Below are 20,303 nucleotides of genomic sequence, written 5' to 3' on the forward strand. Positions count from 1 at the left end.
AATGACTTGGATCACTCTCTTTTATATATATATATTATATATATGTTTTTTTTCTCCTTAGAGACAAGTGGAACAGGCAAATGTATCTGTCCTGTACAACAATTAACAGGTGGTTCTACTTTTGTTTTTGCTTTTCAGCTGTCAAAGATCCCTTTTACTGTCTTTCTGACAGCAAAATCTCGCACGTTCATAGTCCACACAAGGTGAAACACTTCTTCCTTTCCTGGGAAGTATGCCTTTCAAAGCAGACCGTTGGTGAAGAGGACACACTTACCTGTACCAGAATCTCTGCAGAGAACACTGGTTAATTGCTTTCATGGTAAACAAACTCGACAAAAAGTTTCCCATCAAGTCTAGCTCATCTACTATAGGAAACGTTATATATGAAGTGATTACGTTGCACTTTATTTATAAGTCATGTATATTCCTGTTTGACGGTAGTAATAATAGGCTTTGTGGACTAAATTGAAATATGGGAATCTGGGGTGAAGGGAAGGGTTGTGTTTCCTGATTTGGAAAGCTGATAATAGTGATTACACAACCCATCTCTCATCTTCTCAGCTTTCCTCAACATGTGGCTTCAGTATCTTGCAGGATAGTAACTTCAGGCTTAGCCAGCAACCGATCCTATTGAAATATCTGAGAGTTGTATAATTGTTTAGAGTTGGACTGGCTGAAAGACAGAGCTGGGGCAAACTATACAACACACAGGTTACACAACTTGTTGGGACAAAGTTCTGAATGACTTGCAGCCAAGTGTATTATACAATACAGGAGGAGACTGGGTTTCACTCACCCAAACTTTCTTCAGAAGTGGCTTAAACTGAGAGGGTTGACTTTGCACAGCTGTAGATCAAAAACACTCAGGGAACATGTGCTTCATTGCCAGAATGCATATTGCAGAAACAGGGAAAATAAAAAATGTTTTGGTAAGAAGCTGTAGGTATTGGTGGTGCTTTGGCATATTAGTAACTTTTTTTTTCATCAGCATTGCTTCATTCTTGCCTTGGAAAAACTGTATATACGTGAACAGACTTTGTGCTTGTGATCATAGAAAAGCAATGGCATTAAGCACAGCCCAGGCTCAGGAAATTTTTCTCATTTTATTATTTGGGTTATCATTATTAAAACTTAGATTCTTTTGCTTGAATACTACTTTTGCAGTTTTTAGGCCAGGAGGTCATATGGTTGAGGGGCCTTCATCCTGTGAATGTTCACAGTTGGGCTTAGATAGTTCTGATAGATAATGCAAGTGGAACCTCTGACAGCCTTTGTAGGATCACTCTCCAAATTAAATATGCCTTAGAAGGATGCACAAAGAGTTGGTAACCAAATAGACAAGAATCTGGCACAATACAAGCTTATTTTGTAGGGGAATCATAATTTCAGTTCCATTTGTTTATTGTGTATAAAATTTCTGTGACATAAGATTAATATGACCACAGAAAGTGGTATAATATGACTAAGAGAATAAGGTCTGTCATAGTTACTGTCCTTAATGATGGTGATGGAAACAAGAAATTTAACCTTCAAATCCTACTCTGAAGTTGTAGCCAATTGTTGACTCTACAAATTCAGTGTTCAACTCTCTCACTAACATTGAAGTTCTAATCTGGGAAATTCCAGCATGTTAGCTTAGAGAATAATTTCAGGTGTTTTCCTCCTAAGGAGCAAGGAATTAAATAACAGACTTACAATAACTTTGCTATCATTTTTAAACAAATACATTGCCTTTGATTGGTGCCTGGGGATATAAACAGTCCCTGCAAGACTTTTAAGGCAGGGTTTTCAGCAGTACTCATCAGTATCTTAAATATAACCCTATAGAAGCCATTAGAGTCCTACAAATGACATCAGGGGGAGTAGTGCTAGATGCTGAGTATTCTTGGAAATATCACCCTTAATTTTTTGTTTCTTTTAATTGTGTTCCTTTTTGGATGTTCCAATAGGAAACATGACTGGCCACAAAATAAATAAATAAATAAATACATACATAAATAAATAAAATGAAGCCAACAGCTTTTAGCATGTTTTAAATGAAACCAAACACTGCTAACATGCTTGGGCCACTTAGGACAAATTTAAACAACTGAGAATAGTGCATGGACCCCTGCTCTCCTGTAGCTCCATGCTGAAAATGGCTTCTCATTCCCAGAAGATTAACCTGCTCCATGACAGGAAAACACATACTGGCCAGAATACATTCAGAGTTTAAGCTTGAAATACAAACTCTTCCACTGAAATCAGTGGCTAGACCTCTGCTGATAAGAACCAGATCAGGATCCCTGGTGTCACCGTTAGCAGAAGTGGGAAAGTCGGCAGCTAGTCTAGGGATTTAGTAGGTCAGAAAATCCAACTGTCCTGGAAAACTTTATGTGTGTGAAGGAAAAGCTCAGTCCAGAGGATGTCCTCAAAACATATTAAGCATCTCTTCTCTTCCAGCGGAACCATTCCTCATATAATCACAAAGTCTCTAGTATTTTCTGGTGTTGGACTTTGCTACTGTACCCTAATCCTCCCTGGCCTTACTTCTCCCCATGCCAAGTTCTAGAAGAGAGATGCTGACGAGACCTTTTGACTTGGCTCAGAGGTGTCAGTCACTTCTGTCACCTCCCTGGCTCCTCTGTCTCTGCAGAGACCTCCAAAGCTCTGTAAACCTCTGTTCAGCCAGTTTTCTTTCCTTGTTTTCTCTCTCTGCCTTGAGTGCAGCACTTCTCCTGGGCAGAGAGCTGCTGCTGTACCTGTTCATGTCTGAGCATACAAGGGAGGTGATGCGGTGCAGCAAACGCTGCTGCATGTGCATCTCCTTGGGTTCCACACGGCACCGGAGCCGAAAGGTGCCTCCCTGGTGACCCCAGCATGACTTGGGCATGTCTGATTGCCGCAACGCAGGCACACACATAACTATGGGAATGTGCAGCGCTGTAGCAGTGCCAACAGCAGGATAACTCACACGGCAGACATGTCCTTGTCAATACCTGGCACAGGGCTGATCCACGAGATTACTCTCCCAAGCTGCTCACCGCAAGCTGCTCATCAAGTGAACCACTTTCTCCAGAGTTCTGCCTCAGTGACCCAGACTTGGAAAAGCCACCTTTTCAAAGCATTTAAGGTAGCCTGGGCAACTTTTTCACCCCACTCAGCTGCAGGTAAAGCGGTGTGTTTGACACACTGCAGACAGGTGTCATGACCTGTAGGCCTCAAGCATTTCTTTTTTCTGTTAAATGTCCATCCCTCATCCATCATCCATCCCTCTGCTGAACAAAGACTTTTTCCCTAGTGATCCTCCCCTTCCTGTAGGAATGACGTACAGAAAAGATCCCTGACCAAAAAGCCGTGCTGAAATGCTGCACTCCCTCTTGCACGACACAGCACGAGATTCAGCTTCAGACGTTCCCATTTTGTGAGCGACAGCAGGTAGGGATCCCAGCTCTGGGATCCAACTCCTGCTGCCCTCTGTTGAAAACCATGTTGAGGATTAGCATTTGATGCTTTAAATGTTAATTAATTTGGAGTCAGGCACGTGAAACAATATTTGAGCCACTACGTTATTTCTAATTGTTGGCCATTTCCTTTTGCTGTTCAGCTGGTAAATCTGTAAAGAGGCAAACTGTTCTCGGCAAGAGCATTTCTGTAGATACCCAATGTCTATCATAAAGTTACACAGTCATTATTAGTAAGCTGTTGTTGTTGTTATGTGTATTTTATGTAGGTAAGGTAATTAGAAAAGAGTCCACTTAAACAATAAAGACCTTTAGCTGCAGCAGTGCTTCTAGAGCTGCTACTAGGCCAGGAGCAGGAGCTGCTACTTCTAGAGCTGCTACTGCAGGCCAGGAGCAGGATTACTGTTTGCCCTTATTATTGCCCTTATTATTGCAACCAAAAAAAAGTAGGAAGGTCACATTTAAAACAGTAGCTGGTATTTCACTCTATCAACACAGTGTATTTAGTTAAAACGTTGGTGACTGACCTTCCCTCTGCAGCGGCAGGGGCTGCGGCTTGCAATGCAAAGCTGTGGCGGTTCCTGAGGCAAGCAGGCTGGCGTGCTTCCATGAAGGCACACGGTGTAATCTCAGCGGGAATTTGTACAGTCCAAAGCTCCCAAAATTGTCATCAGGAGGGCAGCTGGCACAGAAGTCAGGGCTGTCCCCAGAGAGGGGTCTGGTGCAGTGCCTGCTGGTGGGACGCAGGTGCCCCCGAGCATCCATGTGTATCTCTGTACCTTTTTCCTTCTCCCCAGCCTGCTTCTGGGGAAAGGTCTGTGTGGGTTGCTCCGCACACTGCCTAGGCTGATTGCAGAGCAAATGTCAAAGTTGTCTGGAGCCCATGGGTGTCCCTGGGTGCTCCTGCTGCCTGCCGTGGGGCCAGCACCCATGCTGTGTGACTGCTGGCCTGCAGAAGGACACATGATGCCACCAAATCTATGCAAAACTGGAGGGATGAATTAAAGCAAATATGAGTAAAACCCTTTATAGGGAACAAGAGTGGAGTTGACAAGTGATTGCAGCCACAAGGACACCAGCTGTGGCCCTGTGTTTGCAAAAGCCTCTTTTATCATAGATGGATCAACAGAGGTGCAGGTGGATGCATAACTTCATGGGGCGATGCTGAGCACTGTACAAGACCAGAGATAAGATGCTACAGGGACTGCCTTTTTTTTAAGGCAATCCTCTTTGCTTCAGCAAACAATGAAGCTTTCTGAGAAAGCAGGTGGGATTGCCTTACTTTGTACCATGCAATTATTTCAATTTTTGTACTTCTCTGTCTCCTCGGTACATAACTGTACCCTTTTTTGTGCCTGCCTACCGAGTCCCAGATGTAGAAGTTACTCTCCTTGCTGCTCCTTGTGTCTGCAGACCCAGAGTCATGTCTTTGAAGGCAGCTGGGTTTCTTCAGCCTCAACCCAGTAGCACAGGCCACCCCAGAGACGCAAAAGCCAACCCTTCTTAGCCATGGGAAAGAGAAAAAGCAATGGCAGAGAGAGGACAGCTCTTGCTCCCCGTGGGGGCAGAAGAAGGATGGAAGGGGAGACGTTTTTCTTCCCCTCCCAGCAGCAGCCAGCTCTTCTGCAAGCCCTTGGGCATCGCCTTGCAGCTGAGGCCCCGAGTTACCTTCATCCTGGCACACGAGACACCAGCTCTCAGCCCTGCATTGTTGTTAATCAAGGCGTGGTGTTTTGATTTAATAAAAGGTCTGCCGTGGTGAATCAGCCTGCTCACAGTGTGCTTTAGGTCAGTCCCTGCCAATGCAGTAGGTTTCCCATTTGATAGTCTGACCTGTGAGGCAAAAAAAAGATAGGTTAAAAAGAAGGTAATTAATGTTTAGGGCAAGAACTATTTGCACATGCTTGATTGGCAGCAGGGACGGAGTTTCATAAGCAGGAGGAAGTGAAATTTGAATGGTTTTAGTGAAATGTGTACATCTGAGAGCTCACCTGCAAGTGAAAGATAGGCCTTGAAGCAGAGACGCTGACCCAGAAGGCTTGAAGGTCTTTTGATATGCCAGCAGAAGTTAGTATCCATCTAGTGGGGTGTTGAAAAATCCAGCAGACTTTACCTTTTTCTGGGAAAAAAAAAAAAAGTCAGTCTTGTTCAGTCTGAATAATTAGTCATTTCAAACTTGGTCATCTCCAAAGTACAACCTTTCTGATCAGAAATTAATATTTATGCCTGTCTCTCTTTTATGAATCTTTACCATGGAGATCAGGTGTACTTTCCTCTTTGGAGGCTAGAAACCAAGCTGTTATATTTCACAAGACGCTGCATTTTAATGTAAAACTTCTGCCTCTGCTCTTGGCACTGATCACACCTCAGGGATGTGCTGGACTTTATTAAGACCACTGGACTCACAGTGTTAGCTCCTGGGCCTTGTACACCTCCAGATGCATGGTAGCAAGTTTTCATGACTAGGTTACTGGGGACTGAAAGAAGGCATTGGTTGTGTTGAACACTTCAGAAATAGGTAATTTTGAAAACAGTTTTGAAAACAGTTTTCTTGAGAATGATCGCCTTTCCATGTGGACAGGTTAGGCTGTGCCTGCAGTCCTTCAGTAAGGCAGCAACAACAGGAGGAGGGAGCTCTCAGACCAGACATCCTGCATTTCTTCTCATCAAAATGGGTGATATCTGAGCCTTGTGAAGGTGTTGATTGTGTCACCTGGCAGTGACTGCTATCAAGTGCATACTTAGCTACATCAAATAGGCCTTCACGGGCTGTGAAGCTGCACAGAAAAAAATAAATGCATTTGATCATGAATCTTGATTCCCAATAAATTACAGGATGATGAAAGGCATTTTAGGCTCATGATGATTTTTTTTACTACAATATGGTAATGTTTGCAGGTAAGGTGGCCATCAGCTCTGAGCAGCAGCTTCAAGTACAGCTTCTGATGTTAGAAATCATCTTAGTGAGGCTGGGAGACCTGGTGCAATGCAAAGTGTTGGAGAACAAGCCAGTTCATGGACAGCCACTGGTGGCCCCAACCGAATCATACCAGCTGGTTTTGTTGGGCAGGGGAGGCTTTGCTCCACCTCTCCTCTCTCCCAGTGACTATTTGCAGCTTTCTAGGCTGTAGTCCCAGAGCCTGAGCCCTGCAGATAACAGAATACAGAGACTTTTATTTTGTAAGCTGACCTAAAACTGATGGTAATGACTCATTTTTAAACTTACCTAAACCTGGGACAATAAGTAATTCACTTGCCAACAGGTGGCCCATGTAAAGGTAATGATTATTCCCCAGTAAAGTGTCTGTTTAACAAGTTTAACGTCTTTAGGAACAAATTGTCAAGAGAAAAATGAAAATGTTTTTCTCCACTTTAATTTCTTCTAGTGATGTCAAATAATTCCCAGAAGTAAAATTGAAATGTCTGACTCTGACACATTAAAAAGGGGGAACATTTCAATCTCAGAGAAACAGTTTTATAAACAACATTTTAAACCAAGAAGTTATCAAAACTGATGCACAGCCATGAAAGATCTGGCTCTGAAAGAAATTATGTTTTCTGAAGCAAAAATACTGCCTGGGCATCACCATCACTATTAGTGCCCCTCCATCTTCTCTGCCTCCCCCTCTACTCTCCATATTTTTGAAATGAAAATGGCTGCACCACGCCAGAAGCACCAGTGTGGAATAGTTATGGCCCAAACACACCAGGAAGATAAGGCCCTTCCGCAGACCAAGGCTCAGAGTATGATTTCCTAATCCCAAATGCATTTGAGACCTACCTGCCTGGTCGCCAATGTGCCAAAAATGTTCAAACATTGCAATAAATGGTAAATATCAGAGTCTTCATGGGTCTGTGACTACTACACAGAATAAATAAGTCTGGCTGAAGCTTTGTCCTTTACTGGAAAACAAACGGACAAGCACAGACTGTGAGAGGTGGGGGCTTCCAGAGTTTCCTACAGGAGCCAGTGCCCCATGACAGTTCCACCAACAAAACAGTCATAAATGCAAATCATGGCTAATTAATCAGAGATGATGCAAAGGCTGATGAAGTTGTAAATAGCAATGAGGAGAGACACTCAGTAGGTAGTGTGGCACTCAGTAGGCAGGATCTACTTAAAAGGTAGGTGGGATATGGCCGAGCACATATGGCCTTGGTTAGACAGAGAAGTGGGGAGAAGACAGAAGGGTGGTCTTCATCCCTGTGTACAGCAAGGGTGAAAAAGGGCTGAAAGTCTAGAGTACTGTGGAAAGAGACACAAAAATGATTCTGAATGGAAAATGACTGATTGTGAAGGAATTAAAGAGTTCAGCCAGCAAGTTATTAAAAAGAAGACAGAGCTGTGGCTTGATGACACCACTTAAGCATTGCAAGGTAAAAACAGAGGTATTGAAAGACTCTTTACTCAGAAAGGTTTAATGTAATGCTAACTGGAAGTAAAAGACAAATCTCATGAGAAACAGCATACACTTGCTTGTCAGAGGGAATGATTAACAAACAACCCATAAAGGGAAGTGCTAGGGTTTGCAGCAATTTGATGCCTTAAAATCAAGGATTTCCTGGATGTCCTTCTGGAAGATGTAATTTACTCAAATAAATGTTATAGGACTCAATGTGCCGATAATAATAAAACATAATGGTCCATGTCATCCACAATCACTCATATTAAATGGTCTGATGGTCATTTCCAGCTTTAAAAGTCAGTAAATTAACGACTCTGAGTCCTAAAGTGTCTTCTTTTAATTGTGCTCAGAGAGGGATCCCACTGCCTTGCAGTTATAGTAGGTGGCATTTTCAACCTCCTCCTGTATTTCTGCATTTCCTGCCCTCTGTCTGGGTTTGAATGAAGATAGAGATTTCAGAGATTTACCTTTCCATTGCTGGCTCGCAGGGTTGTACTGGCCGATTGCTCTCAAGAACGCTGTGTGTAATAAAGGAGTGATTCTCCTCCGCTTTTGTGAAGCCCTGGTGTAACAAGGAAAGAGACCAACACACCAGACACTATACCACAAGCAGCAGGCTACTCAGAAGCTTGCCAGATTGCACTTTTCACAAGAGAATGAGAATCGTTTCCCCCTGATGCTGAAGTGTATTTATTATTTCCCACTTGACTGTTCCTGTGAAGGCCTAGAGGAGCCAGGGGGTGGTACTGAATGGGTGCTTCTCACATATTTGTTTGATGTGGCTCTTTCAGCTGCTTTTCTGCAGCCTTATTCCCTCTTTGAAAAAATGAGCTTGCAGAACAACTGCAGGAGGCCAGAAGAGAAGGGTGGCATTCTGGTGGTAGCTAACACCTTCTAATGAGTGTCCTGCTTCTTCCTTTGTCCAGGTTTTATCGGGTTTTGAATGAGTTTGACATCATGACTGCTGAGGACTCCACTGCAAGGATGAGCAACGATTCCTCCAACATGGCTGCCACGAAAGTCCCCGAAGGTGTAGCCGGTGCACCCAATGAGGCGGCTCTGCTGGCGCTGATGGAGCGCACCGGATACAGCATGATCCAGGAGAATGGGCAACGCAAGTATGGCGGCCCTCCTCCTGGCTGGGAGGGCCTGCACCCTCCTCGTGGCTGCGAAGTCTTCGTGGGCAAAATCCCCCGTGACGTCTACGAAGACGAGCTCGTCCCCGTGTTCGAGTCCGTCGGCCGCATCTACGAAATGCGCCTGATGATGGACTTTGACGGGAAGAACCGCGGCTATGCCTTCGTGATGTACACGCAGAAGCACGAGGCGAAGCGGGCTGTCAGGGAGCTGAACAACTACGAGATCCGCCCTGGCAGGCTGCTGGGTGTGTGCTGCAGCGTGGACAACTGCCGGCTCTTCATCGGAGGCATTCCCAAAATGAAGAAGAGAGAGGAGATTCTGGAGGAGATTGCCAAGGTGACAGAAGGCGTGCTGGATGTCATCGTGTACGCGAGCGCTGCAGACAAGATGAAGAACAGAGGCTTTGCTTTTGTGGAGTACGAGAGCCACCGAGCAGCTGCGATGGCCAGGAGGAAGCTCATGCCGGGAAGGATCCAGCTGTGGGGACACCAAATTGCTGTTGACTGGGCAGAACCAGAGATCGATGTGGATGAAGATGTCATGGAGACTGTTAAAATCCTCTATGTGAGGAACTTAATGATTGAGACCACAGAGGACACCATTAAAAAGGTCTTTGGGCAGTTTAACCCCGGCTGTGTAGAGCGGGTGAAAAAAATACGTGATTACGCCTTTGTGCACTTTACAACCAGGGAAGATGCCATCCATGCCATGAACAACCTCAATGGTGTGGAACTGGAAGGCTCGTGCCTGGAGGTTACCTTGGCCAAGCCGGTGGACAAGGAGCAGTACACTCGCTACCAGAAAGCAGCGAAAGGAGGGGCCGCAGCAACACCCGAAGTAGCTCAGCAACCTAATTATGTTTACTCTTGTGATCCGTACACACTAGCATATTATGGATATCCGTACAATGCCCTGATCGGGCCCAACAGAGATTACTTTGTGAAAGGTTAGTAAGCACAATTAGGGGAAGTGATGGGCAGGCTTGATCTCAGGCTGGCATGACCCAAGGTCTGCCTGAGCCAAAGGACAGCTGGTGCTTGGCACTTTTTTCTTAAACACTCTTTTATAAGTCTTTTTATCATATGCATGTTCCATCTCACTTAAAGTTATGACTATGCAGAGTGTGTTTATCTAGAGATAATTGCTGAAGTACATGCCAGTTTGAAGGAGGCATCAAAACTATGCTAAAAGAATGAGCGAACAGACCAAGCGTGGGGTGAAGAAGAGAGAGATCTGGTTTTTATGAGCGTTGTACTGTCTGGGTAAATGGACAGTCTGAGGACTTCAGCTTCTGATGCCTCCTTCTGAACAGCTGCATCCTGAGTATTAGAGATCATGACAAAGGATGCTCCCTCTGCCTTCTCCTAGAGATGTGGGTCTGGTGAGAACCACATGGCAGACCTGGTTATCCAAAGGGAAGGGTGTTGGGAAAAGCCTGTTGGAAACTCTCCAGGTGTCATCTGCCCTCTACATTAATATGACAGCAAGTGCTGTGTCCTTCATAAAGTCTGTTAAGAACTATTAGCAGAAGGAATAACATGAGTGCAGAACAATTCTTTTATTATGTATGCTTTAATTAGTTATGGATTACAACCATTAAAAATTAACTGAAAATCAGTTATTCATAAAAAAATAAAAATAGCAGCTATAACTGGTGTAATAATTACAATTATCCTGTACTTACAGGAATTATAGTTTCCTGAAACTTAATGTGCATTTGCATACAACGGGCAGTTTAGCATGAATGTATTATTTAGGCACCCATGTAAAACAATAAATATTTTTAACTCTAGCTGATCAAGAATTACAGTCTCAGCTCAGTTTCCAGAACTGTACTTGTAATGAACCACAGATGAGCTAAGCAACAGTCTAAATGTGCAATTAGGCCATCACAGAGCACATTAATACCACAATGTCCAAAGTACCGTTTTAAAGTGTGTGGTGCTGCTAAGATAAATAGAGGCAGTACTGTTGGACATGTGTAATATTCACATACATGGAAAGAAAGCAAAAGGCTCTATTTAAAAATATATTCAGTGGTGGAATAAAGCTTCTTAAAGGCCAGGTACAGCTTTGGGCCACTACTACATGGTCCCATTGGTGAGAGGCTGTCTCCTCTGAAGGACAGCTGCGAGCAGAAGCTGTTTCCACTACACAGAAATTACCTCTGGAGGAGCCTCTCTCTCCCTGATGACTGTGTTACACTCATAAAACTGGCCACAAGAGTTGCATCACCATAAATAAGCCATTAATTTACAGTCAGAAAGATCAAGAGCAAAACCTCCGTAGTCTTACTAGGCGCATCTAAGGCCAAACTTTTCTATTTTCATAAGCAAAGTCTCTAAGATCAAACTGACAGCAGCAGCCTCATTTCTAAGCATGTGCCTCCTGGTTTTGCAAAGTCTGAGGCTGTTCACACTCCCCACAATGCTGCTACTGTCTGTCGTTCACCATCCTCTTCTATGTTTTTATCATAAGCAGGCAGCATACGAGGCAGAGGGCGAGGTGCAGCTGGCAACAGAGCCCCCGGACCCCGGGGCTCCTATCTGGGGGGGTACTCCGCCGGACGTGGCATATACAGCAGATACCATGAAGGCAAAGGAAAACAGCAGGAAAAAGGATACGAGCTGGTACCCAACCTGGAATTACCTGCCGTCAACCCAGTGGCCATTAAGCCTGGTGCAGGTTAGTGTGAGCAGTTGGGTTGACTATGTCTGTGGGAAGGGGGGGAAACACAAAGGTGGCCGGAGAGCTCCTGCTCTGAGACCACGGTCCAAGACCAGCCCATGTGGTGGTGGAGATGGTCCCATGTCTGGCTCTGGCTGGGCTTCCCGCAAACAAGCAGTAGGACAGCGGACAAGAGCATCTGGGAGCTCTTCAGTCCAAAGGAAAAAATAACTGAAGCTGCGTCCACCTTTCCTGTCCCCTTTTGCACCTCCTCAGGAGGAAGCAGACTTTCCCCTTTGTCTAGTCTTGTACACTAGAACATGGTGACTAAGAGCAACCTTCCTGTCCCCAAATTTCTTAACTGTTAATTTCACCCTGGGCAATTGCCATCCCAAATTTCCAGCCAGGCCAGAACTCTCCCCTGCTCAGTTCTTATTTCTCCAGTTCCATGACTTTGGGAAAAGGACCTGGGGCTTTCCCATGGCAGGAAAGTCCCTGGTTAAGGAGAGCTCCTCCATCACCATCAGCAGTGTGAGCAACGCGGGTGTCCTGCCCACAGCCACCAAGCAACCTACAGCAGGCCTCTGAGCTCTGCTGAGCTGCAGGGAGCCAGCCTAAGGGCCAGGGCAGGGTTCGCCTCTTTCTGCCACATCCTCAGCTGAATATCCAGCCTTTGCTTTTTTTTTTTTTTTTTTTTAAAGCAGCCTAAGGAAGAGGTGAGGGTGAGAGGGGCAAGCTCTCTTGTACAAGTCCTCTGATTTTCTCTCCACTCCTCTCCCCATGCAAACTTTAATTGCAGACCTAAACAGTGTTGAATGCTAAAGTTGCAGTGGTTTACCAGGACAAGTTTCATAATGTCAGTGTAAACTACAACCTGCATCTAATGAAAACTGTGAAGAGTTCTTCGCAACAGCTGCATTAAATAATGTGAGAAGAGGTCTAGAGAAGGAGGAATGCTGTTAAAAGATTAGGATCATTTCCAAAGGAAGATCTGAGGCTTCCTGAGAAAACTACCCACTCACAAACAGAAAATATTACTACTATGCATGTTTGTAAAGATACTTCAGGAATTCCAGGTATTACTAAAGGATGCTTGAAAAGTGTTTTTGAAACACATGCTTGATTTTATCCTAGTATTTATTAGTGGTGTCTGTGTAATTAATTCAACTACCAAACAAAACCTGAATCTCAAGTCTAAATGTTTCTACACTTGAAACATGTTCAGATTCAGATCTCTTTATCTGGTCTTCCCATCTCACGTGGTTCCAGCACAAGCCGTGAGCACAGAAGCACTTGGTCTCTTTTCCCCAACCAGACCAGCTGATCTGGTAAAAGGAACTATGTGTGAAACTTACCTCTGTTATCAAAAGGAAATTACTCTGAAATCACACTACCAGAATGGAGAAGTAGAGAGGAACAGACTCTGCAAAGTTTCCCTCCATTTAGAAATATCTTAAAGCTCAATTCTTTACAAATGATTAGGAAACTTTTGAGAGCTTACCCAAATACCCCAGCTGCCTGTTTCTGCTTTTCTGCCAGAAGTTACTGCAGAATGGGGCATGTGAGCTTTCTGCCTTTTCTTCAGTGGGACATTATTCAGGTTATTTAAAGCACTGATAAAATTTGGGTTTGGCTGACCAGGTGTAACTGATGTAGAAGGAAGACTGGAAAAGGTCACAGGCAGCAGTCTCTGCTTGAGATAATGGGAGATCACCAGAGGTGGAAACATCTCTGCCTGAAAGATATATGATCAGATCCCTTGTTGAAGTCTCTGTGATCAAAACGAGAATACTGCTTGCTGGGACCTGTCCTGCCCACAGGCAGAATTGCACACTTCTGTATTGTTAAGTTTCACCCCAGTGAAACAAAACCGTGTACTGATTTGGCTTCGTTTCTGACTTAATGGCTGCCCCTCTCATAGTTGCCAACATCACCTCTTAGTCCATCATTTATTACTTACCCCATTTTCCTTACGAATACCCTTCCTCCTGAAAGGCTTCAGAGCTGAAGGCTGAACAGCACATTATGAGGCAACGATGGAATTACAAATGTGGTTATTGGGAATGTCTAGCAAAGCACATTTCTTCCCTAAGCAGTGCCGTGAAGCTCCCCTAGAAGCACAGACATACTCACTGCCTCTGAACACACAGTTATTCTGATCAGAGCATTTTCCCTTCATCTGTAAGACCTTAGCTCTAATTATTTTGCATTGTCCAATTTTGGCTTGAGGAGCATTCTCTTAAGAGTAATTTCTTCTTTAGTGCCATTAAGCAAATTGATGCTGTACCAGAAAGATAGGTTAAAATGTATTTAGCCAAGTTAGTCCTAGGAAATGTATAATAGTAAATCAGGTGGTATTTCACAGGGTTGGCCAAAAGACAGGATATAGACTGGGCCAGTTACTGCCTGCAAGTTCTGCAGTACAAACTTCACCTTTCTTTCCTGAAGTAACCACACGTCCCTCAATCTCAGCAGCTGGAGCAGGAACCTTGTTGGGGCAGTAGGTACTACCACCCATCTCTGTGCTGAGGCCACATTCTTCACCAGAGAGAGGATGGTGATGATCAGAACGGGCTGTGTAAATCCAGGGCAGGGTTCTGGCCCTAGGACACCCATGCCAAGGGGACAAGTACAGGGCAGAGCAGGCAGCACCAAGCCCATCACCATGCATAGCTCCTGAGCATCGGTTGTGGTGCTCCGACCTGCAGGGAGGGTAGAGGTGCTCCAGGTCCCTCACTGGCACATGGGGCTACCTGTCCCGATGAGAGGAGCATGGGAGAGCTGGCATAGCCAGGAGGGAGGGCTGTGTGCTCTTTGAGATGAGGCTCTGGAGACCCTCTCCACCTGATGTCTCTGGTCTCTCCTAGTGGCCATCCCTGCGATCAGTGCCCAGTACTCCATGTTTCAGGCCGCACCACCAGCCAAGATGATGGAAGATGGCAAGATCCACGCAGTTGAGCACATCATCAACCCTATTGCCGTCCAGCAGGACCCAGCCAGTGCAGCAGCTGCTGCAGCAGCCGCAGCCGCAGCTGTAATACCGGCTGTGTCAACGCCTCCCCCCTTCCAGGTGAGTTCAGGGTCATCCCAGCACAGCTCAGGGCTGATTTCTGCTTCTGTTATTTTGCCCTTTTTGCCCAGGATGTACAGAGAAATTTGTCTCATGTAACTTGAGACTTTCATTTGGAGCTTATATCTGGCAGCTACACCTTCCTTTACATGAAAATCTTCCTTGTTAACCTGACCCAAACCATTCCCTGTATAAAAGGAGAGAAACAGGCACCCCAAAAGTGCTGCTTATTTGACCTTAGACATTTGCACATTGGACAGTTGCTTTCTCTCTATGGGGGACCCAAATCTGGTAGGGAGGGAACAGCCCCCAAGAGGACATCTCTTTCACCCAAGAGGGTAGGCATTGTCTATCCTCCTGTTATAATCTCCTCTTCTAGGGGGTTTGCAGTTCACCAGGTGGAAATGAGATATTACAGCAACTGAAGCTGCAAAGACTTATAAAACACTTTTTCACACAGATGGGAATGGAACTACCCCCCTTTACCTGTGCAGCATCCAGTTTTTGTTCTCTAGCCCCACTGACCTTTACATCTCCCCGTGTAGACATGTCCAGGTAGCATTGCATGGGTAACCCCAGAAGCCTGCTAGCCTCGATGCTCACTGCCCAAGTCCTATAAGCGCACCATCCTGCAGTGCTGTCCTCCATGGGGCACCTGTGGCAGTGAGCAGGTGGCCCAGGATGGTGTCCACCTGAAATATTCTTGTGGGAGAGCAGAGCACATGGGTGAGGGAGACGCCTGGTGGTATGTCATCCTGCTTGCCCCAGCTCAGGGTCAGGACCCCATCTCTAAGTTCTGGTCTTGCATCATGATTGCCTCTAAAATACTAAAAGGACACATGGACAGGAAAGTGAAACATTTTCTGCTTAGTGCAGCCTGTGCAGATAATGCCAGTCTGACCTTGACATTTTTCTTTCTTAGGATATAAAGGGGTAAAGGGTATAAGGGCATATAAATATAAGGGTATATTATAAGGGTATAAGAATATTAGAATATATCCAAAAGATGGTGAAGGGTCTGTAGGAGAAGACATACGAGGAGCAGCTGAGGTCCCTTGGTTTGTTCAGCCCAGAGCAGAGCAGGCTGAGGGGAGGCCTCATGGCGGCCTGCAGCTCCCTCACGAGGGGAGCGGAGGGGCAGGCGCTGAGCTCTGCTCTCTGGGGACAGCGACAGGACCCGAGGAAACAGCATGGAGCTGGGACAGGGGAGGGTCAGGCTGGGGGTTAGGGAAAGGTTCTTCACCCAGAGGGTGCTCGGGCACTGGGACAGGCTGCCCAGGGTCATGGCACCAAGCCATGGGTGGTCAAGAAGCGTGTGGACAGTGCTCTTAGATTTGACTGAGGCTGCTCTGTGTGAAGTCAGGCGTTGGACTGGGTGACCCTCACGGGTCCCCTCCAACTCAGGACTTTATACAACTCTGATTCCAGGGCCGCCCCATAACGCCAGTGTACACCATGGCCCCCAATGTGCAGAGGATCCCCGCTGCTGGCATTTATGGGACAAGTTACGTGCCATTCGCGGCGCCTGCTGCAGCAACGGCGACGATAGCCACGCTACAGAAGAACGCGGCCGCCGCTGCCGCCGCTGCTGCTGCCGCCTATGGAGGATATGCTGGCTACATGCCTCCGGCGTTCCCGGCTGCCACCATCCAGGTGCCCATCCACGACGTCTACCAGACGTACTGAGACTGTCGGCACGGAGGGCGGCAGAGAAACAAACACTGAAGGAACACTTTACTATTTATGAAGAACGTGCCTGCTGCAAAACAGTAATGCCTGGACTCTGTAAACTGATGCAGAACCTGAAAGTGAAGAATGTCACGGAAAAAAACGTGTTTGAAATGTTTTCTACGCTTGAAGTTTTCACTAACTTTTTTAGGCTATTTTTAAAATTTAACACGCCTGTATTCATACATTTCTAAATGACCTCAATGCATTGAGCCCATCACTTATGTGCATTTATACGCATCACAGTGGGGTTGCATAAGGTCTTTTTTTTTTAGCAGTTATATTTTCAATATATTTGTGGTATGAAGGTTATTTTTTAGTAACTTCTGCACTCCAGAGATGTCTATTTTGTAGTGCCTTTAATAATATATCAGCTATATATTAAAAAGCACACCTGAGCAGCTAGGGAAAGTTTAAACAATATATTTTGAAGAATATATTCAATATTTAAAGAATATGTACCTTAGATTTTTTTTTTAAGAAAATAAAAAACAGCAAGTATCTTATTTAAAAAATGTTATACTGGAAAGTGCAATTTGAAAAATGTGCAAGACCTCTGCATTTTTGTGCTGGCATTAATACAATCTGTTATCATTTGAAATCAAAAGTACTAGTATTGTCTTTTTGGAAAGAAAAGAAAAAAAAAAGCCTCCTCACACAGATCTCTTCACAGTGTGATTAGCAGGCTTAGAATAAGCAAAGGAAAGGCTCTGAGTTTTCCTTAAGAACTGGATTTTCTATTTATTGAAGCTACCTGTAGTTCAGCCTTGGAGCACGTGCAGAAACGAGCACCTGATATTTCGTGCAAGGTGTCTTGACTTCAATCTTCATCCAGTATAAAACCTAGGCTCTTTTTAAATGCTCTTTATTTTATTCTTTGAAGTAAATGCTGTAGTGACTGAGAATGTACGCTGTTGTAGGCAAGAGCACGCCTGCTCCTGCCAGCAGGACGCGCAGTGCTGCTTACCCATAGCTTCATCATGTTCTGTGAGAAATTTCCAAGGTACTAGGGGTGGTAGTGATACTGGAATTAATACAGCAGGGCTGGCATCCCTCCCAGCCTCCCTTCCACACTCAACTCCAGTTCTCCGCACCTGGAGTTACACATGCACATCAGGGATGGGAGGGATTGGACCTGATGATTTTAAGATGTAAAGCTTGTAAATATACATTTTAAAAGTCATTTTATGTTGCAAATTTACATGGTATGTGGTTTGCCACAAAACAAAGGCAGTTTATTTCGATGTTATAAAAAAAAGTTTGTTTTATTAAGAAGTAAATATATTATTGCAGTGTTTTGTGGCCTGTTTAAAGGCTTTTATTTAGTAGTGCAGTGAATGTAAAGTATAGTAAAATGTTAAAGAAATATCTTGCCCATTTGATGAAGAATGTCAGCTCTGCAAACACAACTCCAGTGAAAGGAGGTGTGAAGCAGGGACTGAGTAAACCATTTTGCTTTGCTTTTTATGGTATAAATACCAACTGAAGGGGTTTCATATAAAGTATGTTTTGACAACTGAACCACTTCCAGATCACCTCCAGCTCAGTAAAGTGACCTTCTAATGCATATTTTTCTTGCCTCAAAATTGAGCGGTTGTTTTTTAGGTGCTCTTACTCAGCAAAGCTGAGCTCTATTTAAAACTGTCCAACTGCTATCAGAAGCACTGTGAGGAAGTTAACCATTAAGTCGGACTCTGCCCCTCTGTGCCCCCTCCCTGGAGGCTTTCATTGTCTGTCCCAGAGCTTTTGGAAACGCAACGCTTAGCCCCAAAACCTGAAGGCCCTGCCTGTTTTTAGGGTGAGAGGAGGTGAAGCAGGCAAGGCCTTCTCGGAAGATCCTGGTAGGGGTGCTCAAAAAGTGCTGGGGACTCCCGCTAAGGCCTTGTACAGCTCAACACTAAATGCCACCATGGGTTGCAGCACATCTCAATGGCCTCCAGGCACAGTGGGCTCTGCTGTTCCCTTTCCAGCCCCTCCACCACAACCACGGCCAACTCAGAGGAGGGGTGAAGGGTGATGGCCCTCCCACCCATCCTCTCCCCACTGGTTCCTGTTGCTTTCAGCAGGGACAGAAAGGAACCCAAAGAGGGTGAGCCTCCAGGCCACCACACCAAGGCAGAAGTAGGCAGGATGTGGGGGCTGCAGCCTCCCGCCCCCGTCTTTTCCGCTTGCTTCTGAACCATTTCATGTACACTACTACTGAGGTAAGTCTGATAACTTGAAATGTGAACATCTTTAGGTTAAGAACAAACTATTCAAAGAAATATATATATATATTAAAAAAAAAAAAAAAACTAGCGTGCCTTATTCTTGAAAGAGCTGATATTTTAGGTGTTTTATTGTATCTCTGTTTTCTGTACTGTTGGAAGCCTCTGAGTTTATTTAGTTCTTGCTCTATTTACGGTACATTTCTAGGATGTAGTGAATAAAGCATTCTTTAAAAACAGCGACTGATATTTCTTTGTAACATCCCACTGCCAGGTGAAGCCTGACGCTGCATAGGCTTCCTGGTGGGCAACGTGCTCCCTCCCGGCTGGGGAGGGGGTGCTTGGGGCAGGAGGGTGGCGGGGTGCCACAGCCTGCATCCTCGTGCGCTCCTCAGGGAGGGGAGATGGACTGGAGGATAGGGCCCATCCCAACATGTGTATGGGGCACCTCACCATTCTTCCAGCAGCCTCAGATCAGCCCAAAACTCTTTTCATGTCCAGTTTAGAGTCCATGCCTAGATGTGAATGGAAGAGACGAAGATGGTGTCTCCCCATGCTTTCCATTCACCAGCTGCACAAAACCCCTGTAACCCCACTGTGCTCCCAGAAGTGCTGGGAGCTGGCACTGAAGTGCCCTGTTGAGAGAAAACGGCACATCATTATCATCTCAGCACGCCTCAGCCTTCAAAAGCAGTCCTTTCAGGCACAGATAGGTAGGCTGCACCTCCCAGCGGCACTGCAGTCCTCCAGAATACCTGTTTGCTTTCTTGCCCTAAGTCCATCTGAAGAAAATTTGCTGCAGATACCAAGTCTTGGGAGAAGAGCAGTGTGAGGGAGCAGAGTTAAACCCTGAGGCAAAGCGGAAGGAAGGCAGAGGTGACTAAAGCAGGCATTAGCTTTAGTGAATAATCCCAACGCGAAGGAGAGCAGAACAAATATTGCACTTCCTTCCATGTCCCTCATTGGGAAGCAAAAGTGTCTGCAACTTCCTCTCTTTAACCATCTTTTCCCACAGTGCCATCAGGTCAAGGCATTTCATGATAACATGCCTTGGATTTACTGGAAGATACTAATCATGAAAGGTTTCCCTGTCTTTTTTTTTTTTCTCCATTTGTTTGTGTGTGTGTGTTAGAAAATTGAAAGGTTTTGGAAGAGTAGGATTTGGGGGTGGGAGACAGTCACCTAATTTCACCTGTTTTCCTTGCAGATTTGGTTTAGGGAGTCTGCATGCCCCAGCAAAAATCCCCAGAACCAGGTCACCGTATCTTGTTCAGGGAATGGATAATCACAATGCTGCAAGCAGCTTTCAAGGCGATGTAGTCGCATTAGGACTTTACCTGTCAGGCAAACCACCAAGTTACACAGGAAGACTAATGTTTTCCCTGCAGTTTCTTGCTGACCTTACCACTCCCTAGCAGTCCACCTCCATCTGGAGATGAGAAAGACACAAACCACAGCCCTTACAGTTGTTCAGAGCTAAGACATACACTCCACAGACATCAGCTTTTTCCAAGTGAGATGAAGAATTGTGCCACACTAAAATGTTTTAGTGGAATTTTCCTCTTTCCCTTTATCCATGCTACCCTAAACTACAATGAATCTACACAGCATGCTCTGGCTCTTTCTAAACAGACACTTCACA

The 20,303-nt window shown here is 45.2% G+C and overlaps 1 protein-coding gene across 6 annotated transcripts in view; it reads left to right on the forward strand.

The window, feature by feature from the left end:
• RBM47 (RNA binding motif protein 47) overlaps positions 1–18,890 on the forward strand; it is a 79,597-nt gene extending 60,707 nt beyond the window's left edge. For 4 of the 6 annotated variants that reach the window (XM_035551901.2, XM_035551909.2, XM_050710480.1 and 1 more), the window contains 4 exons: positions 8,776–9,935; positions 11,468–11,674; positions 14,524–14,726; positions 16,155–18,890. In XM_035551901.2, coding sequence (XP_035407794.1) covers positions 8,776–9,935; positions 11,468–11,674; positions 14,524–14,726; positions 16,155–16,412 — 1,828 coding nt within the window. In that variant the 3' untranslated portion in view covers positions 16,413–18,890. The remainder of the gene's footprint in view (positions 1–8,775; positions 9,936–11,467; positions 11,675–14,523; positions 14,727–16,154) is intronic. The other 2 variants (XM_035551918.2, XM_035551946.2) reach the window with 1 other exon arrangement.
• The last annotated feature ends 1,413 nt before the right edge of the window (positions 18,891–20,303 follow it).

Source organism: Cygnus atratus, chromosome 4 (genome assembly GCF_013377495.2).
Source record: "Cygnus atratus isolate AKBS03 ecotype Queensland, Australia chromosome 4, CAtr_DNAZoo_HiC_assembly, whole genome shotgun sequence".
Classification (NCBI taxonomy): domain Eukaryota; kingdom Metazoa; phylum Chordata; class Aves; order Anseriformes; family Anatidae; genus Cygnus; species Cygnus atratus.